General features: G+C 46.8%; 1 protein-coding gene across 2 annotated transcripts; it reads right to left on the bottom strand.

Moving 5' to 3' along the window:
• Positions 1-2,721: 2,721 nt before the first annotated feature.
• On the bottom strand, positions 2,722-10,340 carry LOC144170154 (salivary anticoagulant protein P23-like). 2 transcript variants are annotated; one of them, XM_077699757.1, is made up of 5 exons: positions 10,240-10,340; positions 6,853-6,911; positions 6,019-6,146; positions 4,847-5,029; positions 2,722-3,193 (listed from the first exon to the last, which is right to left on the bottom strand). In XM_077699757.1, exons 2-5 carry the CDS (start codon positions 6,893-6,895, stop codon positions 2,885-2,887), a joined length of 663 nt encoding a protein of 220 aa, XP_077555883.1. In that variant the 5' UTR covers positions 6,896-6,911; positions 10,240-10,340; the 3' UTR covers positions 2,722-2,884. The 2 variants fall into 2 exon arrangements, with proteins under 2 accessions (XP_077555883.1, XP_077555884.1); XM_077699758.1 differs by lacking the exon at positions 10,240-10,340 and adding an exon at positions 10,116-10,234.
• Between the last annotated feature and the right edge of the window lie 975 nt (positions 10,341-11,315).

Below are 11,315 nucleotides of genomic sequence, written 5' to 3'. Positions count from 1 at the left end.
CAACCAATGCATAATGCCGGTAAAGGATTAAGGGGCAGAAACATGGCACTTTACTGAGCACCTTTCAGGAAAACTTAGGTCGCCCTTACGAACAATGGAGCGAAAGATGATAGGAGTAACGCTTAGGGATAGAAAACGATAAGAAGGAAGAAAACGTGGCGCAAACTAGACGTGGACGAAGAAAACAAGGTAATATACAGGCACCATATATGTCTTACCTTGTTTTCTTCGTCCATGTCTGGTTTGCACCATATTTTCTTCTTTCTTAAAGTATGTACCAATTAGCTCAGCAACAAGTTTTGTTAATAGAAAACGAGCATCCCATGCCAGACAATAAATTCGAGTGGAAAGAAGCGGACATGGTCTGGGCATGCAATAAGGAGAACTGACCACATGTTATAGAGTCACAGAGTGGCTACCGAGAGACGAGGGATGAAGTAAAAAAATGTCCGCGGCTTAGCCCCGCTAACCTTGGATATGCAAAGCAAAAACTTGGCTTAGTCTGGTTCAGTCTTTGTTTCACTTGGTTAACCTTTGATTTAGCTGTATGGCCGACGACGTCACAAAGCCGTTCGGTTCCGTGCAACGGTCACAGAAGGAGGCCGGGCGAACGCGGCGTTCATTCATATCGAACGCACCGTTCCTCTTCGCCGGGCGCGAGACGAGTCACGTTGCCCGAAAAGACCCAGAGCCGCATGCATGGGAGGCTGCGGGGGTGGTTGGCTGCCTTGGCCACAACGGCGGTGGCGACCTCTGTCGGCTCCCGCAGGCGGCAACAGCGGGCTCAGCGAATCACGCGATGCGCTTCGAGGGGTGTGTCGCCGGGGGTGTGTCTGCGGTCAAAAGGTCATTTGCGCACGCTCCACGAAATCGCTGGCCAAAAGTAGTAAAGCTTCGCTTTAAAAATTCAGAGGCAAATAATCGACTAGGGTAGCGCAAGACAGGAATGGTTTGGATAACGTAGGAGAGGTCTTTGTCTTGCAATGAAAACTGACAGGCGGATTGGGAAGATGATTACTGACCACTACTGTAAAAAAACAAAAACAAAAAACGAATGAACGAATGGGGCAGCTAAATTAAACAAACGATACGCTTGGGCGGCAAATTTTCGTTATAGAAATTAGCCCACCCTCCTTCTCTTCCCCCGCCGAAAGGACGCTTTAAATGTAGTTTGTTGTTGATTACTAAACCTGGGGCAGTTTGCTACCATGATTGAAACCATGGCTTAGTCAGTACAAAGGAAAGACCTAAAATCCACTCATTGATGAGTGACTAAGATGTCTGAGCACACTTAAATTATACTGTATTCAGAAAAAAAAAAAACTAAACCCCACATCTCCCTCGAGCTGTTCTCGCATTTGCCAAGCGCTGAAAGACTCCCGTTACGGTCGACCTGTCCGGCAGTGGGGTAGTTAGAGGCTTGCCCGCTTAAAATGACCCCTTCTACATCCCTCAAACCCCTTTTTAAACAGTTTGAAGACCTCGGTCACAGAGCGCGCTAAGTGTGCGCGATCAACAAACACCAAGTAATCATCCACGTACCTGAACACGTGTCGTATTCCGTATAAGTCTCGTTCCAATGGTCTGTCAACTTTTCGCGGGAAAATATTGCTTAGTGCTGGCGTCACTCTAGATCTTACTGTTCCCGCCCCCGCCCTTTGACCAAAAAGACACTGCCCCAACGAAACAACTGTGGAGCACAAATAAAACCATAATTGTTTTAAAAAGTTTTCTTTGGGAAGACCGCATTATTTCTGAACGTGACTTCATTGCTGTCCTGAATTAGTATCTTTTTCGCAACTTATCAAGTGCTCGTGAGGCAACGGATAAAACAGGTGCTGCATCTCCACACGAAATGCGTAAAAGCCTGCTGGGTTGCGCTTGGCCAAACTCCTCCTCAGAGTTGCGTACAAGGAAAAACTCCAGTGTATCTAAATGTTTCTGTGGAATAAAAAAGAAAAAAACGTGACACAGCGTGCTGCCATGAATTTCACCATGTTACGATGGCCTGGAAAGGAATGTTAGCTTTATGTGTCTCCGCATTGAAAAAAAGTATCGAGCTTTAGACCCTTTGCAGATCTCCCTCCAGAGTGCAACTGTTCTTTCTAGATTCAAATCAATGGGGAGGGCAGGGCACGTTTCTTTATATCTAAGCCTTTTTTTTCAGACACAGACTTGAAGTTCTTTTCCACCGCCTCCATAATCTTTTCTACCTGATGGCGCGCGGGAAAATTGAATTGATAAAATCGCCATGTTACGCGTTACGTTGCAGGGACGGCAGACGTCTATAGGTGGTATTCATTGAAAAGTTTAGCTCTCAATTTCTTCGCTTGGCAACACTGGAAGCGACCACGGACATGGCCGAAGCGCCACGGACATCGCGCGGCTTGTGCCACTACGCCTGCACGCTGAAGAAAAAAAAAAACACCAGCGTGCATTGTCTGCTCCGTTTCAACCCGATTCTCAACGGTGGTGTAAACAGAGATGTTATTAATCGCACTCACCTTGGAGTCGAGGCATTACTTTGCGTTCGCTGGGGTAGTTTGGAATGTCCAACACACATCATGGTCATGTGCTTAGCACGGACGAGTACCGCCATCCCGCGGAGCCCGACGTAATCAGTGACGGCGCACTCACATGGTTGCCTACATGCGTACCTCGCCAGTGAATAGAGGCTATATTGTCCTTCGGCATTTGCAGCGGACCAAGCAGATACGCGGCCAAATTTTTATCTCGTTTATTTGTAGCACCACTCACAAACATAACCTTTGACTCTCCAACACTCCAACTGCCAGCGGGGGCATCATCACAGCGGGCACAGTGCCACATTTTTGTTTATTTTTGGTTTCTGGAAAGCAATCTCATTAGCCCTGACGCCGCGTAATCAGGCTCTCGGGAAGTAGGTGTCGGCGACGGCCCTCTCGAGCAACGGCTTGTAGTCGTTATAGACGAGCTCATAGAGTGTCGTCTGCACCTTCTTCTCGATCTCCTTCTTGAACTCCTTCTTGCGGTCCTCCTCCAGGCTGAGCGCCTTGTCGTACTTGGTCTTCAGCTCGAAGTCCTTGATGCGGAACGTCTGCAGAGTGGCGTCCTTTCCAGGCAGGGCGGCCGCCTCGAACTCGGCCAGAGCCTTGGTGGTGTTCACGTGCACCCAGATGGTCTTGATCGTGCCCACCAGGTTGTCCCCTTTCGTCTGCAGTGAGGAAAAAAGGTGACTATCAAGACGTGTATTCGTACCCCTGGAGCAGTGGGAGCACAGGCTGACCAGCTTCCAGCTCGAGGATCAGGAGTACCTGATTCCTCCCCCCCCCCCCCTTCTCCCTCAAGAAAGAAAATGAGTGCTGCTAGCACCTGCATGGACGTGAAATGAACGGGAAAATGCGCGGCGTTGCTTTTACAAAAAATACTAAGCGGCAGAAGACCTTCCCTGTGCGCTTCTTGTTCGTCCTATATTGTTCTACAATCTATGCATCCCATTTTCAACCCCACTGCATACGTGTGCATTCTAATTCAGAAGACAGGAGAGCGCTGCATTGATAATTAAAAATTACAAACTCAGTATTCTTTAGCTTTATTTACTTGCTTGCGGAGCTTAGCACAGGTTCAGTGTGCGCATTGCTTCGCTAAGTGTCGTGGTACTAGGAAAAGAAGGAAGCCTACTGCGTCGGCCTGCTCATCCCACTCGTCGACATTGATGCAACTTCTGCGTCTGTTGTCTTCGTCATTTTTTTTTTCGTACGACGATTTATCGCGCACAGTGTTTTACGATTTCAAGTGCAGGCAGCAATAACCAATTTAGCACCGACCTTATTCTTCATGGAGTGATTGATGCTTCCCGGGCGCAAATGCTTCCCGGGCGCAAGCTGATAGAAACCAAAATCTACCCTTGCTTTAGCATTAAAGGCAAAGCTTCCAGCAGTCATCCGTTTGCGGTGAGAAATCACAATCTAACACGTTCTTTGAACATACATCTATATGAGTCACAGTTACGGTGACTATACGGCGCGTTGGCATGGGTGTGATTGCAGAGGAGCCAGCATTGTTTTCTACTAGGGAGTGGTCAGAGGGCGTCACTTAAAGCTATCGTACGAAGTCGGTGATAACAAGACCGACGCTCCTTTTTTATCAGTTTATCACCGCTAAATGCGAGCACCGCATTTAGCGGTGCTCGCAGCCTTTCGTAAATCTTTTTTGCAGACATTTCTGTCCACGTAGGATATGAATTACGTCACATTTAAACCTTTACTTTAAAAAAAAAACGTATTGCACTCATTGCTCCGCATTTTAAACTGCACTGGAAAAAAATTACGACCACATCAGTTGCAACCACATTACAACCATACATTCCGCGCCAGAAAAGTTGAAGGCTTCTGCGAACCAATTTTGACACCATTTTTTGGGGAGAGAAATCTTGACAAAGTTTTTGTTCGTTAACTCTTAACATGAAACCCGAGGAGCTTATTTGATTAACTTTTAAAAGGAAACACACGGGGCTGATTAGTTATAATAAGCTGTGCAACGAAGCACAAATAATTTTTAAGAACTTCTGACAATATGTTCTTTATTCTGAAAGATAATGAGCATTTTTACATCAAATTTTAGTTTCCTTTATATTTGTTCATTCGCCGCCTTTTTCAAATAAAGCTCAATGAAGTTGGTTTTACGGTGGTACGCGTAAGTCTGCCAAAACGTTTGCAGTTGCTCAGCCGTACGAAGGTAAAAATGTGGGCTTATTGCCTAATATTGAAACGAAGGTAATGTACTAAACCCTTTTTCCTTAACCGTGGCCACTTCCGTTCCTTAAACAAAATGTGTAAAAGTTCCGCGCCAACCGCTGGGCAGATACCTTAGCCACGAAAGTGGTGTTGATGCCGCTGAGGTCGAGGTCGCAGGCGACAGTGGTCTTGCCTCCGACGAGAACGGGCGGCCTGCAGCTGCCGCTTCTGCGTGGCGCCGTGTCCCAGTGCCGCACTGCTCCCTCGGTGATGTTGGCCTTCAGGTCACGGTTGAACAACCCTGTCGACTTGACCTGCACGGAACGCCCATAGAACATTCTTTAAGCCTCGTTTTTTTTAAGACAATAGTCTTTCTTGGGCTACTTAAACGCAGAGATTGCGGTCTGTCTGTCTGTCTGTCTGTCGGTCTGTCTGCCTGTGACTCGATTCGGCCACCCGGCCAAAGTGAAGCAGAAACTGCGCAATATTGTTATATACCCACAGCCAATTGTAAACGTCTAATTCCGGTGTTAATGTTCATACTTGCCAACATTGTTGAACAAGAAGAAGACATTCCGCAAATATAAGGCAGAAAATCAATGCATTAGTGATATCTGCAGCATTCCTTTATTATAAATTTTCTGGGTGCTTGGTTTTTGCGATAGCAAATGAAATACTACATCAACAGCAGAAAACTGCAGCCCGCGCTACCTGGCGACATTTAAAAAACCAAACGGCAACAGCAACGAAAGGTTCCACTAGATAGGTTTCACGTTCCGCTTGGAATGTTCGCAGAGTAGGGCAACGTGGTTCTATAAAAGTTATAGTGGGGTGCCTTGATTCACGCGCGTCTCCTCCATTACGGCAGCGCTGGCATCGAGGCACCCGACTTGGAGCGGTGGAACGCGGTAAATTTAAAGTGACTTCGGCTAACCTCCGGCGTGTTATCTTGGGAGGAACGAGGAATGCGAGGAGGTGTTGGAATGCGTCGGCGAGGAGGAACCAGTTTTGGGAGCACGGAACTCCTTACATTCGGGTTCATTTTTGCAGCATGGAGAGAGATTATACGGAAGAGAGGCCGAATTTGTTCTAGGAGCGACTTTTTACGGATCCCAATCCGTAGGGACCCGTTGTCGCAGCACGGAGAGATAAGACAACACCCTTTAGTCTAGTTATCAAGTTGGTTCACCTCTGAATCTGCAAATTTTACCCATGCAAAGGCATGTGATGGAAATATTATTGAGCACTTTGTCAAATATGTGCGGCCATCGTCTAAACTACAGAGCGGGGTGTTCGGTCTTACCTTGAAGTTGAAGTCAGGGATTGTTGCAAAAGGATAGAGCTTGGTGTTTCCTCGGACCAGTGAGGGCATCTTCTGAGTCATGACAGTGTCCATGAACACGTTGGAGTCCATTACTGTAGCCGCGGAGGCTGGGGGAAGTCAACAACATCGGGTGAGCGTCGTTTCCGTAACTGGCCTACATTGAAGAAACGAACTCGCGGGCCGACCAAATTCTTTCCGAGACTGTTATCTGTGCCATTCAGGTCACGCTACCAAGGGAGGCAAAGCAACGCTAAGCTACTTAAGATGTAGTGTATTGACACGCCTTGATATCATTTTTGGTCATCAGCAAGACTTAACCGCATAACAGAAACTCCTGTCACGCACATCGAATTTCGGGGGTATAAAAGGATTTTCATTTTTCTTTTTCAAGCTTGTGTGACCAGTTGTTTCCCGCTACATGCACGAATTGGTTTATTTTCTTTCATTTTAAAAAGCACAGCGCATACAACCTCATTCCGAACTAAGCTAGATCAAGAAGACTGCTTAAAAGTGGGCCTAAATAACTAGAAAAAAAAGAACGTTTTCCTCAACGTTACAGCGGATATGACAGGGTTTTCTCTAAATTAATTCTCGCCATGTCAGAGCAGTAATTTCTGGTCGACTAGGCTTGCTGCGTGCAGTGTACAAAGCTTTAGAGCACACGAGCGAAGTTTGAACGGGGAGACGTAGGTCAAGCAGCTTCGTACGGGATAGACCTAACCTATCTTTAATTCAGCGCCCATGTCACAACACTTAGCGTCTCCTCTAACCATTTCACGCGGCAGAAATCCACTGCCGAGCGAAAGTGCTTACCATAAGCCCAAAGGGCAGCGAAGATCAGATATGACTTGAACATCTTGAAATCTGTAAACCTGCAAAAGGAGAGCACGCTCCGTTTAATCAAAGCCACGACCGACTAAAGCACTTGTTCGGCCAGAATCTCGCTGACATGCTAGATTTTTGTTTTGGCTCATAAAATTTGCAACCCGTGTTCCATTTGTGTTCGTGTTTCTAGAGAAATGCACAGAAAGTACCCCAGAGTGATGCAACTTTCAGTGTCAGGCGGGCAGGTTTCGCACGAAATGATTTCTCACAACGCTGCCCCTCGCACTTTGGGTCTGTACAACGCAATCAGTAAAGAACAAGTTAAGGACGGCAATAGATTATGTACGGTATCACTCCTCCTAAGCGACGGACCCGGGTGTCAACTGGCGCGCGCGTTTTGAAAGGAGACTGCAATTAATGCGTGATGTCATCCTCCTTCTCTCACGTAGTTTGTTTGACGTCGCTGCAGCAGTTTATAAGTATATTAAGTCCAAACAATCACCAAAACGGCTCGTTCCATGTTCAAAATATTCCAACTAACGCACTACTTGCGATGCGCGGAGTAACATCCGGCTGTGGTGACGAGGCACAGCGGGAATTCCATTGCCGTTCTTAAGTTGTACCCGAGTATAGTGGACCTCACGTGCGTTTACGTGCTAAGTTACGTCGGGCTAAGTTTGCGCCGCTATCGCGAAAATGTGTCCCGCTTTCGGCAGGGGCGTGAAACTCTCATTTTTCTTTGTTTTCCAGCTTGGAAAAGCGAAAATGTAGGTATATCAACATTTACGTCTTTCTCGGGTGAGTCTTCGGGTTAACTTTCATCGTACTTGCACCAACGGTTGCACGCGAACGCGAAAACTTTTCGTAGCTCTGTTCGGGTGAGGGGCTTGCGACGGCCAGTGGCCGAGAACTTTCCAGCTATAGCTGTCGTCACAAAAGTAAGTGAGGTGGGGAATAATCCACCTGTAATTCCCATTGTCCAAGCTTGCTTGCGTATCGTAGAAAAATCGAACATAATTTTTTTTTTCATTGCATACCTAGACATCTCGAACGAGACGTATAAATGCACTTTGCAGAGGCAGTAGCTTCGTGGAAGATTAGCGACCAATCAACTGCCAAATTTTTAAAAAATTATGTAGGCAAGCAGAAGTATTTTTTAACTATACTAGACACCTACACGGACAAACCGTTTCAAACACCGACTGAATTTAAAGAGGGACTAAGAATTTCACCGGGTATGACTAGTCAAGTTTGCTTTGTACGGTAGGGGAGAACCTCAACAGAAAAAGATGGAACCCCCTGCCCCACCCAAAAAGTCGGATGACACTTTAAACTGCACAACCGGATCGCCCCCAGACCTCTGACCTCTAAACAGCCATGCCTGTTATATTAAGTCGTCTAAAAATAGTTTAACTTTGATATACTATAGCTTGGGTGCACAAGTAAACAATGGCGTGGGCCAGAAAACATTTTCGGAGGGACTGAGCAAATCGCAGCTTGATATATGCCGAATCCCTAAGGGAAATAAATAAAACAAACAAACCAGCAAGATAATAACTAGTAACAAAAAAGCAAAAATAAATAACATCAAATTTACGTTGAAATAAAGGAAAAGCTTCGAAATATTCTGCAATCTGCCGGTTTCACTTAGTGCTTATACTTCAGGATAAAAAAATGGAGGAAAAAAAGTAACAGAAAAGCTCAGCTCTTCGTAGTGTCAAAGCACAGTCGTAGTCAACTTCAATGACATCTTGGCCAAACACGAGGGGTATCAGGAAGGAATACGCGAAAATAAGTATATAACTCCAGTGATATTCGCGGATGACCTTTTTATCGAGTTAAAGGAGCAACGATTACAAGAAAGTTGGTAAAAATAATCAAGGTTTAGCAACTCTTTTCGTGTTTCCTGGCTAAGATACTATGGCAAAGCAATAACCTTTGCTGCAGTACAGGCTAATGCTGAGTTATAACGCTCTGGCGATCTCAGCGCATAACTCCGTAAAGAGTGGGGGCGGATCCAGACCTGGAAGAGGGAGGAGGGGCAGGATGTTTGGGCGCATAGTCATAGGAGGTCGATGGCACGTACTGTAGCCTTGATAGTGCTAATTGCAACTGCCTTTCCAGCCCTCCTCCTCTCTATCCTCCGCTTGCACAACATTCTAAACTCGCGGCGGAAGTTTGCGGTTAGAACCGAGCAGAAATAAGTCTTCTTCGTGACCCCGACCGCGGCCAGCTTCAAAACATGTGCGCTAAGCTGGCTACTTGGTATTTGTTGATAATTTTGTATGATTTTGAAGGCTAGCTCTTACATTTGCACAATATTTCTTTTTCGCTGCTAGTAAAGCTACGTTTTAATGTGAGCGGGAATTGGAGGTCAAACAGCCCTTTGGCGTCCAAATCGTCCGGCCCGACACGAAACATCACACAGAATAGAATGTTACCCTCTTCCCCATTTTTCACCATGGTTTCGCGAACATTACTCTGATAAAATTTTCTTTGTTACGTTTCGATGAGCCCGATACCATTATTTCTACGGGGAAGCAGTGTGATTGCGTCCATGTGTGTGTTCTGGGTCCAAGTGCACCTTTTGAAATTATCGTTCTCACCCAGCCACTACCCCTCACCTCGTATTCTTCTGCCCACACCACCCCTCAATGCTTCTCTTACCCTCTCCCTAGCAGCGGAGATGCGTGCTGACCAGCCCCGACCAGCAGGATCGGCCAATTGTGATCTAGCGGGTCCTTCGAGTCGAGCAGCGAAAGCACGCGCGCTACCTCCACTAAGGAAGTCACCAATGGAATAAACGTTATCCTACTCGGCCTCACCCAAAAACAGTACATTTTCATTAAGTATGAAGCGGGCACATCTTGACTGTGCACTGAAGTATTTACAACTCGAAATCAGAAGTCAAAGCAGGGACACTTATTTCCGCATCGACGTCAGCCGTTGATGGGGCCGCACAAAACGACCCTGATGAGCGCGGTATGCATTCCTGGTTTGAACACTGATATTGTGTTGTCTGCGCATGCGTGACACGACAGTGAGGGTATTCCAGCATCCTGGTACGTAACGTACGAATATAATAATCCAATGATTTTCTCTGTCCCGCTTTGTCTGCACATGCAACGTGTTTTTGACATAAAGACTCTAAAAAACAACTACAGCATGTACGCTTTGTTGCCAAAATTTTCCAACACTATCGAACCTCTTTCGGTGGAGAAAAACGCTAAGTGGGGGAATACTCTACAAACCAGCGAAACTGATGGCGCGCCTTTAGCTCTATCCTAAAAGAGACAAACTCCGCTATTGAGTCCACAGCGCACGCTGTAAGGCGCGGATAAGAAAACGCCTCTACGGCGGCGGCGGCGGCCTTACCTTTCCAGCTGACTCCAGCAAGCGGTTCCGTCAGACTGAAACGGGACACCGCCCCGCGCTGACGCTATGGCTCCGGCGCTTCGTGATCGTTTCTTTTTGTTTTCTTTGTCTCTTATCTTATCCCTGGGCGCTTCGCATAATAAGCGGTTCGCGACCCTTGTGAAGCTAACCGGCGCCCATGGGCAAACGGGAACCAGTTTCGCCCCCTCCCACCATCCTTTTTTTTTTTGTATTTCCTCGTTTTCTTTTCTATTAGCGTCCTCCGTCGAGCAGAGCTCACGTCATTAGCAGCCACGAGAGCCCGCGCTTGTCGGTCGCGCGTGTTGTCACCGAGGGGCACGTGTACACTAGCCCTGCGTCGACAGCGTGTTGCTCTAAGCCCTGAAATAAGGAGGAGCAGGACTCAATGCACTTACGTCCGCAGAAAAAGAGTGTAGGGGCAGTGGGGCATCGCAGAAGTACAGGGAGAAAACCAGGATGCAGGAGAGATCGAAGTGCAGACTCGTGTTGACAAGGCGCGGACAATTTTCTCATTCTGTGAAACAGTACCTTGATTAGAATGCATAGACTGACCTAACCGACCTTTTTTTTGTTTGCTTGTTTCAGCGGAAAAGTCAGCTTAATACTAGCCAGATACTTCTTTAGGGACTTGTGGTTGCCGTACCGTGCAGATTCACGTTTTGTATTGATTGATAAAGCTATCCCCCCCCCCCCCCCCCCAACAGTTTTTTTTAATATTCATTGGCTTCTGCCCTATTTACAAGTCATTGGCTAAGACGTGCTATGAAGTGTGACTAAATTACCTCGTTAAAAAGGGAGAACACCATCTCAGCTAACTCGTTGATTCGTCGAAACTCAAATACATGAGACGTCTTTCTCCGTAAGACGAGATTGAGGATTCTATGCATCGGCGTTTGCGAGCTTGCTTTGCTCGCTTTACCCTTTATTCCGCTGCAGGACCATCTAGTTCAGCCGCCGTTACTACACTGCTGCACTGTAATGACGTCATGCTTATCAACGTCAAAGGTGTCAGATCTCTCATCGCAAGTGGAAGGGACGCCACTCTCTGCCTCGAT

Source organism: Haemaphysalis longicornis, unplaced genomic scaffold (genome assembly GCF_048455015.1).
Source record: "Haemaphysalis longicornis isolate Haplotype H1 unplaced genomic scaffold, Haemaphysalis longicornis Haplotype H1 scaffold_2, whole genome shotgun sequence".
NCBI lineage: Eukaryota > Metazoa > Arthropoda > Arachnida > Ixodida > Ixodidae > Haemaphysalis > Haemaphysalis longicornis.
This window is presented reverse-complemented; position numbering and strand designations above follow the sequence as displayed.